The 20,723-nt window shown below is 34.3% G+C and overlaps 1 protein-coding gene across 1 annotated transcript; it reads left to right on the plus strand.

The window, feature by feature from the left end:
• Positions 1-15,490: 15,490 nt before the first annotated feature.
• Positions 15,491-18,406, plus strand: LOC142637837 (transcription factor MYB101). Its single transcript, XM_075811792.1, has 3 exons — positions 15,491-15,826; positions 16,817-17,759; positions 18,107-18,406. Exons 1-3 carry the CDS (start codon positions 15,491-15,493, stop codon positions 18,382-18,384), a joined length of 1,557 nt encoding a protein of 518 aa, XP_075667907.1. The 3' UTR covers positions 18,385-18,406.
• Positions 18,407-20,723: the final 2,317 nt, after the last annotated feature.

Here is a 20,723-nt window from a genome sequence, read left to right on the forward strand (position 1 = left end):
TTGTTCAGATATTTTTCCTTTTGAAGATGTGTTCATGGAGATTTGTCCTTTGAAAATTTGTTCAATAGATTTTTCCTTTCAAAACTTTGTTTTGGAGATTTATCGTTTTAAAAATTTAGGAGATTTATCCTTTGGAATTTGTTTAGGAGATTTTTCATTTTGAAAATTTGTTTAGGAGATTTATCCTTTGAAAAGTTTGTCAGGAGATTTGTCCTTTTGAAAATTTTAGTTTAGAAGATTTTTCCTTTTGGAAAAATGTTTTAGGAGATTTATCCTATTGAAATTTTGTTAGGAAATTTGTCCTTTGAAAAATTGAAGTTCAGGAGATTTTTCCTCTTTTAATTTCCTGCAAGAAAAACAAGATTTCATTTCTAGTCAGTTAATTTGCATAACTCATGAACTACCACTCTTTGATCCTTGCATTGATGATTTTGATATGTATGGACTTATTCTTGTAAGAGCTTAATTTAGAAAAGTTTAGAATTTAAATGATGAAGCTTTGTGGTGCAGAGATTTGAATTTACCTGTCAGGTTTTGACATGGGTGATCTTACTTGAATAAGGCATAGCTGAATGTCCCTAGCCTACAAATTGAAGCATGATTTTGAAAACCTTGACTTTCGAGGAAAATATGATTTCCCCTTCTTTTTTTTTTCCAAAATGGATGAGGGATGGCCGAATGCCCCTAGTTTAGAAATGGATGCATGATTTTTGGAAATCTTGATTTTTTTAATTTTTTTTGAAAAGATGATGATGATGATCTTTTTTTGAAAATGAATGAGGCGTGGCCGAATGCCCCTAATTTATGAATTGATGCATGATTTTTGAAGACCTTGATTTTTTTTTTTTTTTTTTGAAAAGATGATGATGATCTTCTTCTTTATTTATTTTTTTTTTTTTTTGGAAAATGAATGAGGCATGGCCGAATGCCCCTAGTTCAACAATCAATGTGAATTTTGAAAATCTTATTGTGTAGTGACCTTCAACAAAGAAAAATTTGAGTAAAACAAGTTCAAAATCACAAAACTGGGCAAAACAATGACTGCAAGAATGATGGGTCAATCGGCATTGTTAGAGTGCCGATTGGAACATCTTGAGCCTTGTCTAGTTGTCACGTTTTCAGCCTTTCTTTCTAGGACTTATGATAGCATCTGAACTGAAGATTGATAGTGAATGTTGAATAAATGAAAGATTCATGTTCACCTCCTGCAAAAGATTCTTTCCATGAGCTTGTTAATAACTAGTTATTATGAAAATATTTTGGGCCAATGCTCCCAGTTTAGACATGCTTGCACAAAAAAATGATGATATGCTTAATGCAAAACAGATGCTTCTAGCCTAAATTCACACAAAGAAATGTTTTGATTTTGAGCTATTAAAAAAATGTTTTTCAAGTGTTTGTGATTAGGCCTTTGGAAAGGTTATCTACATACCTCTTTCATAAAGGATCAGGTCCAAATGTAGTTCAAAAAAAAAAAATTTAAGAATGTATTTTTTTTAAATGAAGTATCTTTTTGGATGATTGTGACCGAGCCTTTAGAAAAGCTGCCTATGTACCTCTCTCATAGAGGATCAAGTCCAGACGTAATTCGAAAAAAGTTTTGAAAAAAGAAGTTTTGAAAAATCTTCTTTTTTGAAATGAAGTTTCTCTTTGGGTGATTGTGACTGGGCCTTTGAAAAGGTTGTCTGCCTTCAGGTCCAAACGTAGTTCGAAAAAAGTTTTGAAAAATGATTTTTTTTTTTTTGAAAAAAGGCAATTCACTTAAAATGAGATTTTTTTTTTAATTTTATCTTTTTCAAATGAACAAAAGGTAATCCTCTGATCAACCTCTTTGACCAATCATAATGCTCAATTGTTAACTTGATCTCATTGGCTAGAAAGGATTTGAAATCAATAAAAACATGTAATCAAATTTGCTTCTTCATTTTGAAAATTTTTAGATTAAGTCTTCAAAGACAATCAAAGATATGAAATGCTTGGGAATCACATATGTTGGGAACAAGCAAGAAAGGGAAAAATCCCAAGTTTGCAGATTTGAAAATTTTTTAGAATTTGGAAATTTTGTTCTCTTGAGAGTTTTTTTTTTTTTTAAGCAAACAAAGGGAGTGTTTGGAGCTTAGAAAAAAAAATCAATCACTTAAGAATTTGTGAAATTTGTATTTTAAAGATATCAGCCAATGGGGCTTGATAATCTTGAGCAGTTTTCCTTCATAATCCAAGAGAAAATATTATCAGAGCTAAATGTGTGCTTTCAATCAACAGGACTTCAAGGAAGGCTTTATTCAAAGGTTGTAATGTAGGCCGAGTTTACGTTATTGAAAGGAAGGATATAAAAAGCTCAAAACTCTTATGATATTTCCCCAAGTATGCAATACTTTAAATTCAAGCATTGGAAGATTTTTTGCACATCTTCTATCATTGACTCTTGTGCTAAAATCCTAGTCATGTTCATCATCTTCTCGTTGGTCTTCATTGATTCCTGTCATTTGGTCTTGATTTTTATAGCTTGACAACTTCCTCTTTTGGTCTTCTTAACATCCTATCTTGTGGTCAGATCGCTCACTCTCATTTTTGTTTTTCTCATTTTTTTGAAAGATTTTTTTTTTGAATTTTTTTTTGTTTTTGTTTTGCCTAATTTTTGCCTAGGCCACCCTTTCGGATTTTTCAGCCTAGCAAGCTTTTTTTTTTTGCTCTAAATTTTGCCTAGACTGCCCTTTCGGGTTTTCAGCCTAGTGAGCTTTTTTTTTTTTTTTTTTTTTTGGAATTTTATTGGCTTTCACTCAATTGCATTTTTTTGGTTCTTTCAATTTGACATACTTTCATCTTTCTTGGATGAATTTGCATTTCTCCTTAATACTCTCTTATTCTTTCTAACGCACTTTCATTTTTCTTGACTTGACTAAACACACTTTTTTTTATGAAATGTGTCTTACTTTTTATTTTCCTCATCTTCCTCAATTTGATTAAATTTCTTCTTGATGAATCTTCATTTTTACTTATCCTTCTCAACTTGAATGATCTTTTATGGAATCCCATATCCCTTGTGTCTTTTGATAAATTAGTATTCTCTCCCAATTTGATGAAAAATCCCGCATTAACTTCTCCTTTTATTTCTCATGTTGAAGTCTTTTCTAACTTGATGGCCTTCTCTTTTTTCTCATAGTTTGATACTTTCTCAAAATCTTATCTCTCCTTGATGGGTTTTCTTAAGCTTGATGGAGTGAACTATCCCTTTCTTTGATGAACTCTCTATTCTGAACTTCATGAACTTGTGAGAGACCGCAAAAATCAGGTGCACTCAAAAAAGAGATATTGGTGCTTTTCAAGGGCACCTCTCTTTTTGGGTAAATGGTGTGGAGTTGCCACTTATTTTTTATACAAAAAAATAAGAAAAAATAAATACAAAATTACTTGACCAAAATGCTTCATTGTCATTGAGTGAATAGAAATAAATACAATCTTTGTAAATTGAATCTTACAAGGCTTTGAGTCCTAGTTACAACCTACCAAAAGATTACATGGTTTTTTGTCCTAGTTACAGTCTACCCAAAGATTAAAAAAAAAAAAAGACAAAGCACAGGTCTACCTATCCAAAAGAACTGAATTCGGAGACTAGGTTACGAAATGGGAAGGTGTTAGACACTCATTCCGCTCAAAAAAAGTCTGGTCTTCTTGACTCTAATGACCAATATATCCTTTTTTTGCATGATGTGAATAATATGTTGCATATACATGACACACTTAACCAAAACTAGCTCACATAAATCTATCTTATGAATGTATCCCTTTTTTAGAAAAAAATTCAGATATGTTTTTGGTAAATAAAATATGATTAGTAAAAAAAAATCAAATCTGTTTTTGTGTAGATTAAAAAAATATGATTGGTAAAAAAAATCAGATTTGTTTTTGTATAAAAGAAAGAACAAGGTTTTTTGTTAAAAAATATCAAATCTGTTTTGGAGCAAAGTTAAAAATGGTGATTTTTTATTAAGAAAAATCAGATCGATTTTGTGAATAAGAACCTCTAGATTTGTAGAGCAAAAAAATCAGATCTGCTTTTTATGAACAAAATAAGAAAAAGACTTTTTATTAGAAGAGGAACTACACTCATGAGATAAATCTATATTACATTCATCAATAAAAAAAATCATCTCAACATTTAATTTCTTCTTTTCAATTTCAGAATTTGCTGTTTTGTGACAAAGAAAATTTTCTTTTTAAAAATCAGATCTGTATATAATGAAAATACAAATCAGTTTTTGTGTGTAAAACAATCTGATCTGTATTTAATGAAAATACAGATCAGTTTTTATATGTAAAAAAAATCAGATTTGTATTTAATGAAAATATAGATCAGTTTTTTATTTAGAAAATCATATCTAAAAAATTTAGATCAATTTTTTTTTAAAGAAAATCTTCAACATTTAGCAAATTTTGAGATTCAACAGAAAGATTACAACAAAAATCTACCAAGAACATATCTAAAGAAAAATTTAAACAACACATGGCAATTACATAATCAGAAATAATAAAAAATCCTAAACCTATTCATGCATCATCAAGTAGAATTACTAGAAAGGAATAGAAAAAGAAAAGAAAAACTACCTCTTGCATGAGAGTACTCTTCTTTGTGAAAGAATATTTTAGGTTTCAAAGGAATATATTCAATTCTCTTTGAAGCCTAAAATATTTTGCTTACAAAAAAGAAATTCCTAAGGCAAGAGTCTCCAGAACGTCTTTAATGTAAGAGAGAAAAGAAAAGAAGAGAAAAGATAGAAAGTGGGGGGGTCCGAAAGTGTGAAAAAGTGTGTTAAATCTGAGAGGCATCCTCTATTTATAGAGGCTGGAATGCTTAAAAAATAAGCTAAATGATCAGAATACGAACTGGGACGCATCCTTATCTCTAAAAAATCGAAAAGGATGAGTTTTATCTCAATCCAAGTACCCTTAGGCCGTGGCCCGCGTTTGTGCCAATCGGCACTCCAAAAGTGCCGAATGGCACTTTTGGGTGCCGAACCCATGTTTGAGTTTTAGTCCATTTTGGACTTCTTTTTTGAGATTTTTTGAGTCGGGACTTGCACTTAGACGCATTTTTAATCCGTATTCTAAACATTAAACTCCTTTTCTGATGATTCAGGTCTCTTCAACAATGATTTTCTTGTAGATAAACACTCCCAAAAAGTCTTGATTATCCACAAATTTGTTATTATCTAATTATCCTTTTTATTCTCATGCAAGCAAGCTTATTTTTTACACTAACTATCAACCAATCATAAAAGTATTTAATTCATTTTAATCGTTTAGCCAATCAGAATTAATTCAAATTAATCATGCGTGGTTGGTTCTACCTAAACAAAACGCATGTAGACTACGCAAACTTGGTCATGCGATATATTTCAATCCGACGGTCCAATTTGGAAATCAGATAATCAGATAATTTTTAATCCGTATTCTAAACATTATCCTTTTTAATCATTGTAGAACTCTTCATCGGTCTCATTGTCTTCATTGAGGACCTTACCAAGTGGTGCTAAATCCATAAGGTCAACACTTCCTCATCTTGAGATTTAAGCATGCATACTTAATTTTCCCACCCAAGGTTTAAGTTTTTAATGGGTTCATTGAAAAACAGGATAACTGTTTAGAGGCTCAAATTGGCTAGCAATGGATAATTATTGTAATAGGTGTCAAGGAATAATGTGGGTTAGCAAAGAAGGCCCCCTATCCCTAGTGATGCTTTCTTGTAAGCACAATGTCTTAAGGTCTTTTAATAAGTTATTCTTGAAATAAGAGTTCAAATGCTCTAATGATATGAAAAAATTTTGAGAGATTGAGATTGAGTGTATGTGGCTTGAGAATTTTGAATGAATTGATGAATTTCTTTGACTACCTTTTAGGACCTTTTCTTCTCATATTCTAAATGTTTAGCAAAAGTCTTTACATGGATTGAATGAAGTTAAATCCCTCTTTGGAACAAATTGATTGGTAGAGCAATTAATCACCATGATTTGGAAAAAGTTTTGTCAAGTGGATCTTCCTATATTCTCTTGAAAAGAAGGCTTTTGAAAAAAAAAAAAAATTTGTAGTCTTTGAAAGAACAAAAAAGTTTTTAGAAAAAAGTTACCAAGAAGGTTAATGCCCCTAGTCCAAAAATTTCTTTTTGAAAATGAATTGAAATGACTTGAAGGCCTAATGCCCCTAGTCCAAAAGATCTTTTTTTAAAATTTTAAAAAAAAAATTGTTGTTTTTTTTAATTTTTTTTTTTTAATGTACATATGAACAACATGATGAATCAAATGCATCAAACACAACCTGGATTTTATTAAGTAAATGACCAACTAGAAACCAAATGCTAAATAAAATGAAACCAAAAGGCCAATCTAAAAACTTGTAAGATGAAATTCAAGCAAAGTTCGAATGGCTGGCCAATGATGGTGGAGTAATGACTTGTTTTTCAATCAAATTTTCAATGGCATGTTGCAGATTGATGCATTTTTTTGTCTGATGGCCAGGTTCTTGATGATAATTGCAGAATGCATGTGACTTGTAACCTTTAGGTAGTGGGCTTGGAGGAGGTCGAGGTTCAAGTGGGCTAAGATACCCTTCAAGATTGAGCTTTTCAAACAATTGACTCATAGGCATGTGGAGTTCATTGAACTTCCTTCGAGGCCTAGAATTGACAGTTGATGATGTTTGGAGAACTACAACATTGATTGCCTCCTCATTGGTGGTGTGGGTTGCAGCTTTCTCAAAAATGAAGCCTTCTTCATTCTTCAACATGCCATTATTGATAGCATCTTCCACTTGAGTACTAGCTATGACCAAGGTTTTGAAGTTCGGAAAGTATTGGGCAAAAAGATGCTTGTGGAATATGAGCAACAAATTCTTCACCACCATTTGGATTTGCCCTTCTTCACTAGGTCTTGTGATCATCTGGGCTGCCTTGGCTCTCCATTTGGTTACGAAGGCAGAAAAGGACTCCTTCGGCTATTTTTTAGTGGTCCCCAAATCTCTCCTCATCACATCCACTTCTATGTTGTACTTGTATTGGTTGTGAAACTCATAGCAGATGCCCTCCCAACTCCTTACTCTAGCATCATCTAGGTTGAGGAACCACCTAAGAGCGGCTCTAGTATTTTGAAACATTTGTGCAAGTAGTTCTTCAGTTGCTCCTAGGGGTTGCATAGCCCTCATGTACATCTTCAAATCGGACTTTAGGCAGTCAGTCCCATCGAACTTGTCCAAGGTCGACATCTTGAACTTAGGAGGCAATCTTACATCCGGGAAAAGTGAGAGTGATTGGTAGTCCATGAGATCTTCCATCTTGCTAGCTCTTTTGATCATCTCTTCCACCTTATTTATCCTCTCATTTATCTTCTTCTCACCCTCCATGGTTTGGAGATTATGATCAGTCTTGTTCTCCTCTTAGCCACCTTTCAGTTTCTGTAATTGTTGTACGATAAGGTTCATGTCTTCCCTCAATTGACTTTGACTAGCTACCATGGTGTTTAGTAACTCTTGAGTGTTCATGGGTTCTTTAGTGTTTAGATGTTCTCCCCCTTTTGCCATAATGATGTAGTCTTCAGACTTCTTGTGGCTTGGGCTGTCTTGTAAGTCGAACACCGGATTGTGATGTTACAACAGTGGAGTGTCTTCTATGCTCACAGGCTTCAATACTGTGATAGGCTTGGAACTGGAACTATTAGCTTGAATGTCAATCTTGGATTCTCTTTAGACTCTTCCCCTGATCTTGACCAAATTCTCCCTCTTAAGAAAAGGCTTGGTTGGGTCAAACAAAACTGGTTCCCCATCTACACCAATCTATCAACCAAACAAACACACGCAAAATGCAATGCAATTTTAACATGGACCTACCTAAGGGTAGGTTCTAAGTCATTACATTGTAGGGTGGGTTTGTTGTTTCATTATTTCCCATACCTAGTACATTATACCTCCCAAATTGTAATGTAATGAACATTGCGTTGGTCCAATTGGCATGGTCTATCCTTTATAGTCAATAAGACATGATCCAGTGATTTTGGGCTATGAGTTGGTGAGTTCGCCACTAGGTACCCAAATCTAATGAAGATCGGTGATCCATAGCTACCACCACCATATGTTGAGATGGGTGCATACATATTTGTTATTTTGATGGCACACACTATGACAATTAGGAAAAGCTCTTCACAATTAACATGGCAACACAAACAAAAAATATCATACAAGTATATCAAGATATAAACAACCAAACAAACAACAACACCATACAAAAAACAAGGTTATATAGTTGGTCACTTAAAGTCTAATACGAAACTTAACCCTCGACATCCCCAGCAGAGTCACCACTATGAGAGACCGCAACTTCTTTTAAAGGACGGGGGTGCTCTCAAAAAGATATTGGGTGCTTTAAGGCACCTCTCTTTTAGGTAGTGGTGTGGAGTCGCCCCTTATTTTTTATACAAAAATAAGAAAAAATAAATATAATTACATGTTCAAAATACTTCAAATGTCATTGATTGCATAAAAAAGAGTACAATTTTGGTAAATTAACCTTACAAGGCTTTGGTCCTATTTACAATCTATGCAAAAGAATACAAAGCTTTGGTCCTAGTTACAATCTACCAAAATTAAAGACAAAATACTAGTCTACCTATCCAAAATCCTAAGTTCGAGGGCTAGGTTAAATACAGATTAGTTTTGAATTTTTTTTTTTTAAATGTTTTTGATGATCATTAGTAGATTTTGAAATCAAAGAAAAAGTATTAAAACAAACAATCAACTAAAGAACATGTCAAAGAAAATTCCAACAAAGTATCTAAGCATGGAAAACATAAATTAAAAACAATGTATAATAAAATCAAACATATTAACCAAACTCATGCAATGAACAATCACCACAAAAGAATATAACTAATTAATGGGGAAAAAAAAAACCAGAAAGAAGAATATAACTAAATACCTCTTGCATGAGCGTGCTCTTCAAATAAAAGAATATTTTAGAAATTAAAGAAGTTTTTCACTTCTTTGAGGTCTAAAATACTTTACTTATAAAAAATTTCTTAAAGTAAAAGCCTCAAGAACGTCTTTAACATAAGGGGAGTAGAGAAGTCAGAAAGAAGATCCCACCATTCTGATTTTTTTTCCTCTATTTATAGAGGCTAGGATGCTTAAAAAATAAGCTGAATGAAATTAGATACAAATTGGAATGCGTTCTTATCTCTAAAATCCGAAAAAGATGGGCTTTATCTCAATCAAGGGGTCCCCAAGCTGGGCCGAGCTTTTGGGCCAATTGGCACATGGCAAGTGCCAATCATTAGATGCAAATTGGAACGCATCCTTATCTCTAAAAATCTAAAAAAGATGGGTTTTATCTCAATCAAGGGGTCCCCGAGTTGGGTCGAGCTTTTGGGCCAATTGACACTTGGAAAGTGTCGATCAGCACTTGCCTTGTGCCGACAGGCCCTCTTGGGTGTCAGGCCCGCGTTTGAGTTTTGGTTTGATTTTGACTCATTTTTTGAGAATTTTTTAGTTGGAAATTGCACCTAGACGGGTTTTTGATTCGTATTCTAAAAATTAATCCATTTTTCTTGATATTTAGGTCTTTAAAGTGATAATTATCTTATAGATAAATATTCCAAAAAGACTTGATTATCCATAACTTTTTTGTTATCCGATTATCCACTTTATTCCCATGCAAGCAAACTATGTTTGACACTAACCAACAACCAATCACAAAATTATTTAATTAATTTTAATTATTTAACCAATCAAATATAATTTAAATTAATCATGCGTGATCGGTTTCACCCAAAAAAAATGCATGCGGACCATGAAAACTTGATCTTGTGATATCTTTTAATTCAACAATCCGATTTGGGAATTGGACATACTGACGAAATCGTTAGAATCTCAAGATCATTTTTAAGATATGTAATGAATGAATTAATGCATGTAATGCAACACCAAATTTTGGGTATATGAATGGTCGCTCTATTCATCTTCCAAGATTAAATTATGGGTGCAAAATCAAGTGTCTACAATATCCACAAAGAAAAATTTAAGTTTGAATTTGGTGTCCATAGATCCATTGGATTGAATTATGCACAGGGCCTCAGGATTTTGGGTATAAAGATGGGTGTGAACCCGCACAAAATCAATATTTGGAGCAATGCTTAATGACACAGACAAACAAGCAAGAAAACTTGCATCAACAAGACAAACAAGTATGCAAAGGTACAACCAACACATAAGATCACACAAGATGGCATAAAGCAAGCAAGGCAGTAAGCACAAAGGAAGCAAGACATGTTATCACACTCAAGGATAAAAGTTAATCATGTCATAACGCACACTCAAGGCTAACATGAGAAGCCCTAACATGAAAAACTATGCAAGAGAGAGAGAGAGAGAGAGAGAGAGAGAGAGAGGCAAGATAAAAACATGCCAACATCATTTATATATGATCTCTCACAAGTGGCCACACCCGCACAAACACCAAAGGGAAAATGTGTAACCAAACAAGACAGGAAAATCACAAAATGTGCAACCAAACACATACTAAAAAGAGTAAACAAAGCATTTGAAGCATGTTAAAGATGTAAAAAGCTAGATCTAAGCATACAATAATGGACCTAAAGAGATACATGGATTTAAGCACAAAGCATCCAAACATGGCATCACAAGATAAAGGATCTAGGATTAAAATCAAGTAAGCATGTAAGTAGCCAAACAAGCATAAACAAGCAATTAAGACTCTAATTCAAACCCTTTATTGAACTTGGGCATTTGGATGTGAACCTTGACCAATGAATCAAGATCTACACCCTACCCATGACACAAGACACAAAATCAACGCATAAACAATTTAAACTAAAACAAAAGGCACTTGAGTAAAACATCTAAACATGCAAATATGGCATAAAGAGCACAAACAAGAAATATAGGCATATCCTAACCCGAGAAGACTAGGCAAACATCATCAAATCAATAAAAACATGCTAGAGAGATAATGTGGGTGCAACGTAAGAGGGGGAGTATGCCTCAGCCGAGTGGACCGGGGCAGAGAAAAGATATTGGAGCCGCCACCTAGATTAGGTCTAAGAACAATAAATATAGCGTCCTTTCATGGAATGACTGATCTTACTACCAGAGTATGGGTTCAAAGTTTAGGTATGGCTTGGGAAGGTGTTAGGCACCCAAGACCACCCGACCGGTGGGTCCACTTCCACTCATTGTATCTTACGTCTTAATCTCATTAAAGACAAGTTTAATATTGTATTCTATACTCACACACACACTAGAATACATCTAAGCATACAGCATGGCATTCTCATCCCAAACCCTAGCATACATCTATCATGCATCTCATGTCTCATCCTAGTATACATCTGTCACACATAGCATCATATATCTCATCATATCACAATCAAGGTAGAACATGGACATGGCATCAAGCAAACAAGCATAATATCCAAGACAAAAACATAGGCAAGGTTCAAATCAAATCTCCAAACAAATGCATGTTCAAATCAATGTGTGCCTTACCTTTTTTGCCTTACTACACTAGAGCACCATGCGTTTATACGTTTATGCCTCTGTCTTATATGCTTTTTTTTTTTTAACATGCTTAGATTAGGGTTTTCTGTTTGTCTTTTGTTTTGATGCCATGAACATGCATTCACATGTCCATTCATGATGTCATAGGTGCTGAGATGTTGCAAGGTAAGTAAAGGTTAAGTCACACATTCATATGTCCATGCATTTGTGTTATAATTTTACTTTGATGATACAATGGAACATGTTTAGATGTATGATAGGTTTTGCACATGATAGATGAATGCTAGGGTTTCTTTTGTATGTTTGGCTCTCTTTTGTTTGGTGGATAGATAAGTATGTTTGTTTGAGATGAAAGATGTCACGTTGTATGCTAGATGCATGTTAGTGTGTGTGTGAGTCTAGGATATAAGTGTTGAGTTAGTTTTTAATAGGGTTAAGGTATAAGACACAATGATGGGAGGTCAATCTTAAGGTTGGGCGATCTTGGGTGCCTAACACCTTCCCAAGAGTGTACCTAAACTCCGAACTCATACTCTGGTAGTAAGATCAAAAGGTCCTTCCTCGAATGAACGCTATATATATGGTTTGTAGACCATTGCAAAAACTAGGACACAACTCCCCCCTTGTGTCCACAGGACAGAGCTAGGATTTTTTGTTTGGGGGTGCCAAATTGTGGTACTTAATTACATATTAGTCAAGAAAAACTCCCCCCTCCCCCCACACACGCATATATACTTTAACATTTTAATACTAGAGTAAGTCATAACTCATAAATATATTGTATATAAAATTATAAACTATGAACTTATAATCTTTTGAACTCCAATAAAAAAAAGTTGTTTGGTTTGATATTAAATATGTGAAAATATCAACAACAAAAACTTAGTATCTCTTATAAAAAATTTACTCAACGAGGATCTTTTTGAGAAAAAAAAAAATCATCTTTTACCATCGTTATAGTGAAATTCTTAAAATTTTATTTTTAATTATTAAAAAAAAAAAACTTCTACCAAAGCTAATAAATGAATTCATTGAAATCATAAAAGTCTTTAAAGACAGACTGATCCAAAACTTTAATAAATATAAGTGTAAATTTTAAAATAAAAAATGAAATTTAGAATATATATATATATATATATATATATATATATCTTGTCTTTATATTTAATAGATCAACCGGTTAATTCCTTTTTCTTTTTTCTTTTTTTGGGAGCACTATTGGACAAACTCAAACAAATTTGTAAAAAAAAAAAAAAAATTTAAAAATTATTTCGAGGGTAGGGGTAACTCAAATGATTCGAAGGGCCAACTCCTATTCTATAAGTAAAATCTCTTTAGTATTTGATAATTATAGAGTATAATAGATTTCAATTTTTTTTTAGGGGGAGGGGGGGGGGGAGCTGTGTGTGGCTACTCCCCTTAGTGTTTTTAACGAATATGTTCAAGATTCAAATTCTCTATCTCCTAACTATTAAATTGTAAATATATAATCAAGTTTAAGAAACATATTACTTAACTCATTAATATTTGCCCTGCTATGAATCCTTTGACTACCTAAATATTAATATACATATATTAAATTAAATTGTAATTAATATAGTAAAAAATAAATATAAATTTATTAATATTTAGGGGGACCAACTCCTATTTTATAAGCAAATCTTTAAAGTATTTCATAATTATATATAATATAATAGATTTCAAAATTTGGGGGGGGGGGGGGGGAAGGGGGAACAAGTAGTTGGCTATGTCTATAGGTGTTTTCAACGATGACGTCCAGAGTTTAAATCTCTCATCCCCAAACTTTTGAATTGTAAATAAAAAAATGTTACTTTAATCAAGTTCAGACTCATTAATATTTTGCCCTGTCATGAATCATTTGACTACCTAAATATAAATACATATATTAAATTAAATTGTAACTAATACAGTAAAAAATAAATATCAAATTATTAATATTTAAGAGGGTCAACTCCTATTTTATAAGCCAATTAATCTTTGAAGTAGTTGATAATTGGATAGAGACTTGTTTATGTCCACAATATTTTTAAAACACTTTCACAAAAAATCCTAAGTGGTAGGTTATTATTGGTGAGCAAAAAAGTAATTTCAATGGTAAGTTAAAATTAAAACAAGTAACAATTTATCACTTAAGATTTGTTGTGAAAGTATTATAAAAATATTGTGGATATAGTACTTCTTAATTATATATAGTATAAAGACTTCAAAATTTTTTGGGGGGCCAAACATGTATGTGGTGACATCTTTGGGTGTTTCCAAAGAAGACGACCAGGGTTCAAATCTCTCATCCCCTAACTATTGAATTGTATATATATATATATATATATATATATATATATATATATATATATATATATATATATAATCAAGTTTATCAACACATTGCTTAACTCAGATTCATTAATATTTTTCCTGTCGTGAATCATTTGATTATCTAAATATTAATATACATATATTAAATTAAATTGTAATTAATACATTCAAAATTAAATATCAAATTTTAAGGAAGGGCATTTAGTTGATAACTTGCCAAAACACAATTACTAAACCGCGATAAACGACAAAATTATATAATTACCAGGAAAATACATTTATTAGGGATTAATTCCACATTAAACCTAAACATGACTGACTTCATGATGCATGTGACGCATGTGTCAAGGTAACTTTATTAACCATATTTATAATTAATCAAAGAAACTTAATTCATGGCATTTTCGTCTTTCACCACTAGGAGAGCCCAAATTTGAATCCCAAGAATAAGGTACCCTCAATTTATTAGAGTAAAAAGAAAAAAAAAGAAAAAAAAAAGAAAAGAATGTAAATATCAAATCAAATTCAAATATGAAAAGTTAAAAGTCATCTAGTTTTTTATAATGTTGAATTTTCAATATTAAATAGTAAGAATATTTTTTTATTATAGAACATAAAAGTCATTGTCGGATATCTTTAAATTATATAGAGTGAAACATATAAGATAAAAGTTTAGATAATTTTTTTTTATTAACAATAAGTATGGAACATCTCAAAAAGAGTTTCATCACAATCACCTAGAATTAATCCCCAATCTATCTCTTCACTTCGTGAAATTGTTTCATATATTAGGTGTATTACATTTCTCTTGCGTAATTGGGGATCCCATGGTGTACCTCTAAACCGTTTTGCTTGCAATAAACTTTATTTTATATGTTGAATGAATATTTAATAGTAGAAAATAGAAAAGGTGAAATGACCAAAGTGGTGTTCTAGAGATAAAGGGACATTGAAGCGTGGTGTTTACACATCAAGGTGAACTTAGAAAACGCGTACATGGACGTACCACTTAGCATGCAACCCGGACCGAAATGGAAGCTCATACCTCTAAATAAATCCCACTCTAAGCCCCCCAGAGGGGTCTCACACTTCTAATTCACAATCCAAACCCCAAACATTAGTCCCACTCTCTCTCTCTCTCTCTCTCTGAAACCCATCTCTCTCTTTGTCTAAGAAACCCACCTCTCTCTCTCTCTTCCTATCTCTCTCTACATAATTTCACTTTCTTTATTATTGTTTTTTTTTTTAAATTCACCGTCTCTGTCTAAATCCAAAGAACAAAAAAGAAGAAATTCTAGAGAGGACAAGAACTTATTTCTTTCTCTCTCTCCTCTCTTTCATACATTTCTCTCTCAACTTTTAGAGAGAGGAGAGAACTCTTTTTCCAAACCTACCCCTTTCCTCTCCTTCTTATAGTACGTACAAAATCCCATCCCATTATAATAATACTCACCAAAACTTGTAGCATTACATAAGCACCGAACCTTTTTTCACTTTCTCTCATACCAACCAAAACTCCAAACTCAGAAAGGAGAGCAACAAAGTTTGTGCAAGGTTTTGTGCGGTAGCTAGCTTGCTTAATTTCCTATCAAAGCCCAGGATGATCAGCAAAAGCGTTGAAGGAGCACAGAACCAGGAAGCCATGGCAGCAGCAAAAGGTGAAGCCGAGTTGAGCCGGGCGGGGCTCAAGAAGGGTCCATGGACTGCTGCTGAGGACTCGATCTTGATGGAGTACGTGAAGAAGTTTGGTGAAGGGAACTGGAACGCGGTGCAGAAGAATTGCGGGTTGATGAGGTGTGGCAAGAGCTGCAGGCTCAGGTGGGCTAACCATTTGAGGCCTAATCTAAAGAAGGGGTCGTTTTCTGGTGAGGAGGAGAGGATTATCATTGAACTTCATGCTAAGCTTGGCAACAAATGGGCTCGTATGGCCGCTCAGGTTTGTATGCATTTCGTCCATATTTACACGGTATAATATGCCACATGCATTCATGAATCCGTAATTATTCTTCTTGATCTAGGCTGGTCATGTATATTTTATGTTCATTGTTTTCAATTTTTGGGCCTTTTTTCTGTTTATTTTTCTGGTTTTGATTATGGAACTTTTGTGTGTTTGGTTTATCCTGATTATTTTCTTTTTCTTTGATAGTCGATATAAGACCAACGTTTTATAATATGTTTGGAACAGAAGGAGACAGAGTAAAAGGAGAGAAAATAAAGTTGAAATTGGTCTAAATATATTAAAATTTAGCATATTTCAATCACCTTCTATTCTCCTATGGTCTCCTCTCTTAGACTTCTCTTCATCCAAACATAAAGGTTGGACCTTTTTAAGTAATATATATATATATATATATATATATATATATATATATATATATATATATTTTATGACCATTCTCGTTTTTCAAATCGGATTTAGTCTTTGGTGTTGATTGTGACCCATCTCCACCCCTACCCAAAAAAGAAGATTTATGATCCCACCTGTGTTTCCCCTCTCTCTCTAGCTCACTCGCTGTGTGTATGTCTAAGATGGTCTGCATGCATTTTGGTGGTCTTACTCTCCTTCTTTGACCATCTTAGCTTACATCATCTTTAATTGTTAAAATAAACCTCTTTCGATTTTCCCCTAAAACAAGGTCCTCACTTAGTTTTTGGATTCCATTTGAATTTCTCATTTCTGTTTTTTTCCCATTTTTTATTCCATGATCCCCTTTCTGGTTACTATTTTCTTAATAAACAAATACATTGCATCATTTGCATCTAGGATGCTGACCTCAACTTTTGTTTCTGAGTCTCTCACTCACTAAATTTTTGTTTGGACCCCCCTATTTTATGGTTTTTGTGAAACTACCCACATGATTTTTTGACATTTTGTTTCCATGACCTTCTCTGTTCTAACTCTGATTCCTCTTCTTTCTCCTTCTAGTTACCTGGGCGGACTGACAATGAGATAAAGAACTACTGGAATACTCGCATGAAAAGACGACAGAGAGCCGGCTTACCTCTTTATCCTCAAGAAGTTCAGCAAGAAGCTGCAGTGTTTCACCTCCTACAACAACAAAACCACCAAAAGCAGCCTCACTCTTCCTCTGTTCCATTCTCAGCTTTCCTCCCCTCCTCTCAGCCTCGGAAGCTCAACTACAATCCCTCTCTTTCCGTCTTCAACACCATGAATTTCTCCTCACCCACAAACCCAATTCAGAACCAAGTCACTCCTGACTTTTACTCCAACCCCAGCAACCAATTCAAGTTTTTCAGTGAAAACAACAACAATCCTGCCTATGCTCTGCCTCTATCCCCTGTTTCTCCTTTTGGGTCATCACCATCCCCTATATTTAATCAAAACATTGCACCCCAACCTCTTTCAGCTCCGTTTGTTGAGTACAACTCTGATAGTTTTGGCAGTAGCCAATACAATCGCAGCCCTGCGGTTATGGGCCCAGCTCCATATGAACCATTTGGTTTAGTTCAAGGACTAGAAACAGAACTCCCTTCAAACCAAACACCACTAAACTCCACAACTCATACTTCATCCACTAGCAGTGGTGATGAGAACCCACTGGGAGCTTCAAGCAGTGCTAATGACTATGAAATCGAGAATCCATTGTCTCAGTCTCCTGACAATAGTGGATTGTTGGATGCTTTGTTGGTGGAGTCTCAAACTCTATGTGAGAAGTCCAAGGGAAAAGAAGTTTCGGCTGCAGTCGCCTCTGATAAAGGGAAAGGCGTGATGGTGGAAGCATCAACCGAGGAGGAAGATCCAATGAATGTGGATTCTGTTTTCAAAACTAGTGGTGAGACTAGTGCTGAGAACCACTGGGATGATTTGAGCTCTTCTCAATCTCAATCTCAATCTCAATCATCAATTGGTAAGTTACTATTCCTTCTTGTTTAATATGTTTGATAAATTTTTAAGTAAGGATTTTTCATGTTGGATTTTCTTAGCTTATAATAGTATTGATCAATTATGATTCAGCTTGGCGGTATCACATTCCTTTTAATTTTCACTGAGTTAATAGAATTGTTTCAAATTTCAACTATATTAAGGACATACTCTTTTACAATGTCATATACATTGTATCATGAAAATAAGTAAAAATGTGAAAACCACATCTATTTTATTTTATTTTTTATTTAACATTATGGGCTTATGCCATTAATGCGTTACAACTTTTATTGTTTGCTATCTTCAATGGTATTATGTTGTTTCACACAGGTATGAAACCAGCTGAAGATCCACCGGAGGAGATGAATTCCATGGATGATGACTTGGCGAGCCTGCTCACAAACTTCCCATCAGCAATGCCAACTCCTGAGTGGTACCGTGGAGGTCACCACCTATCTAACGGGCAATCATCCGGTGTGGAAAGTGACAATGTGAGGCTTGACACTCAGCAAAGTGCTTCACCAGCCCTGGTCACCAACACTACTGAACCAGAGCTTGAATCGGGCCTAAGCCCTTGCTACTGGAAGAACTTGCCTGGCATATGCTAAAGCGCTTCTTACAAGCGTTTGTGTTTCCTACAATAGTAATAGGGTAGTCTGGTAGTGTCCATATGGTCCAAAGAGTAGAGAGTTGTGTCCATATGGATTAAGGACAAGAGAATATTGTCCATGCGGTTAAGAAACTAGAGTTTAATGTTGTTGTAATATAAGTTTAGCTTTAAAGTAGGCCTTATGAGCCTTTTCTTCTGTTGTAGTTCAATGTTTAATGACATTGCCATGTGCATATAGCCAAAAGAAGGCTTATCTTATGTTTTTGTTGTATATATAGTCAATGAAGTAGTTTTTACATTAGCCTCAAGTATTTGGTATTACCTAAAGCTTCTTTTTCTTTTACTATTTTTCCCCTGTGAAATGAAGTACTTTTCGGAATCTGAAGTTCTAAATGTGGTCTTAGATGATTTACTAATGTTAGTAAAGACTTAGAACGCCATAAATTAAAATTCTATCTTATTTATCCAAAAAAATATATTAACTATATTTGTACTACATGATTGCTCCTTTTCTTTCAAGTGATATCCTAATATCCTAAAGTGAGGGATGAGACATGACATACCCAACTCACCATAAATTCACCACATTAATTCAGGAATCTCGCTAAATATAGCAGCAAAACTTGCTAACTTATAATAAAATAAAATAAAAAATAAAAAATAAAACTTAGCTAAGCTGATAAGTTTAACCATGCCTTGATGTGCCATTTCTTCAACTTGGGTTGGCTTTAATTCTTGTTTATGACTTAAGAAACGTCTCTATTTTAAGTAAGAAGAAAAAGCTTCACGCATACCATCTTTCCCTAATCATCGCCCACTTTCCTCTAAATGTTTCCAATTCATAAATGTGAGACAAAGGTAGGAGCTGCTTGGATTATGGGTCACTCAGACAACATGTTTCTCTCATTCCATCCTCATTTTGCAATTCCCTTCAGGTTCAGCAACTCTAATCTAAAGTAAATAAATCTATTCTACAATCTTGAGGTTTATATGTCACGCGCTTTGCTTCAAAGGCTCAAAATTGAAAATAAAAAGCTGCTTTATTCGTATTCACTTGAAGATTTCAATTTAATTTCCTTGGGGTCGCCCTTTCAAAATTGAATTCATTCCTCATTTGATAGGGGGTTATGCCCAAAATAAGACTAAATTACTCTTTTTGAGACGAGGCATGGGGTTAATATCTATAAACATGCTCAAATGTTTTTATTTCTTGCATTAACAAAGATAAAGAAATGAAACATAGTAAATGGACTAGTCGGTTGTTCTTCTTTTGACCGTTTGGATTAGGGCAATTAAGTTTCTCCCAAAAAGATTAAGGCAATTAGAAGAGGTCAATTGTTTAGGCATTTTGAAACAACATCTTAGGTGGTTGGTGAGCACTGTTAATTGAAATTAAAAATAATAACATTTTTTAGTACTTTTAGGGAGACCCCTCCCACGTCTTCTACAATTTAAACATGAGTTTAAGATCTCTAACTTATAAGAGCAACCACATCAGCTCTTTTAAAAATTTCGTCTATTTTACACAAAAAAACTACTTTTTCTATTTTACACTATCACTTTTACAAAATCCTCACATCAGTTCCTCTATTATACACGTTTATACAAATAAAATATTCATTCATGAATCAACACCGAGCCACCATCAACGCTCAGAGCAGCGGAACCAGCCTGCATCAACAACCCACACAACCACCACCATCAAGCCAACCTCCATCATCAACCCACCGTCAAAATCCCAAAACCACTAATCAAAATCATCAAAACCCACTGATCAAAATCCCAAACCCACTCATCAAAATCATCAAACCCACAAATCAAAACCATCAAAATCCACGAAGCAAAATCACAAAACCACCAAACAAAGATTGAGCTACATCAACGATCAGAGCAGTGGCAATCAGAGAACGGAGAGGTGAAAGTAGCAGCGACGCGAAGCGAAACCATCAACGATCAAAGCAGCGGTGAGGCGAGGTGAGGCGAAAGCAACGGTGATCAGAGAACGGCGAGGTGAAAGCAGCGGCGACGCGAGGCGAAACCATCAACAATCAGAGCAGCGGCGACGCAAGGCGAAATCAACGGCGATCATAGCAGCGGCGACGCGAGGCGAAAGCAACGATCAAATCGTTGATGTAGCGGCGATCGGCGTGAGCAGCGGCGATCGGCGTGAGCAGCGGCGATCGACGTGAGCAGCGGTGGCACGGCTGTGGCGAGACTTGAGAGAGCAACGATTCAGCAATCCGAGAGAAAAAGAGAGTGAGGTGGAGAGAGAAAAAATTAATAAAATAACTTATACATGTGCTACAATACCCGTGTAAATTTACATGGGTACAGTAG

Source organism: Castanea sativa, chromosome 6, assembly GCF_040712315.1.
Source record: "Castanea sativa cultivar Marrone di Chiusa Pesio chromosome 6, ASM4071231v1".
In the NCBI taxonomy this organism is placed as follows: Eukaryota; Viridiplantae; Streptophyta; class Magnoliopsida; order Fagales; family Fagaceae; genus Castanea; species Castanea sativa.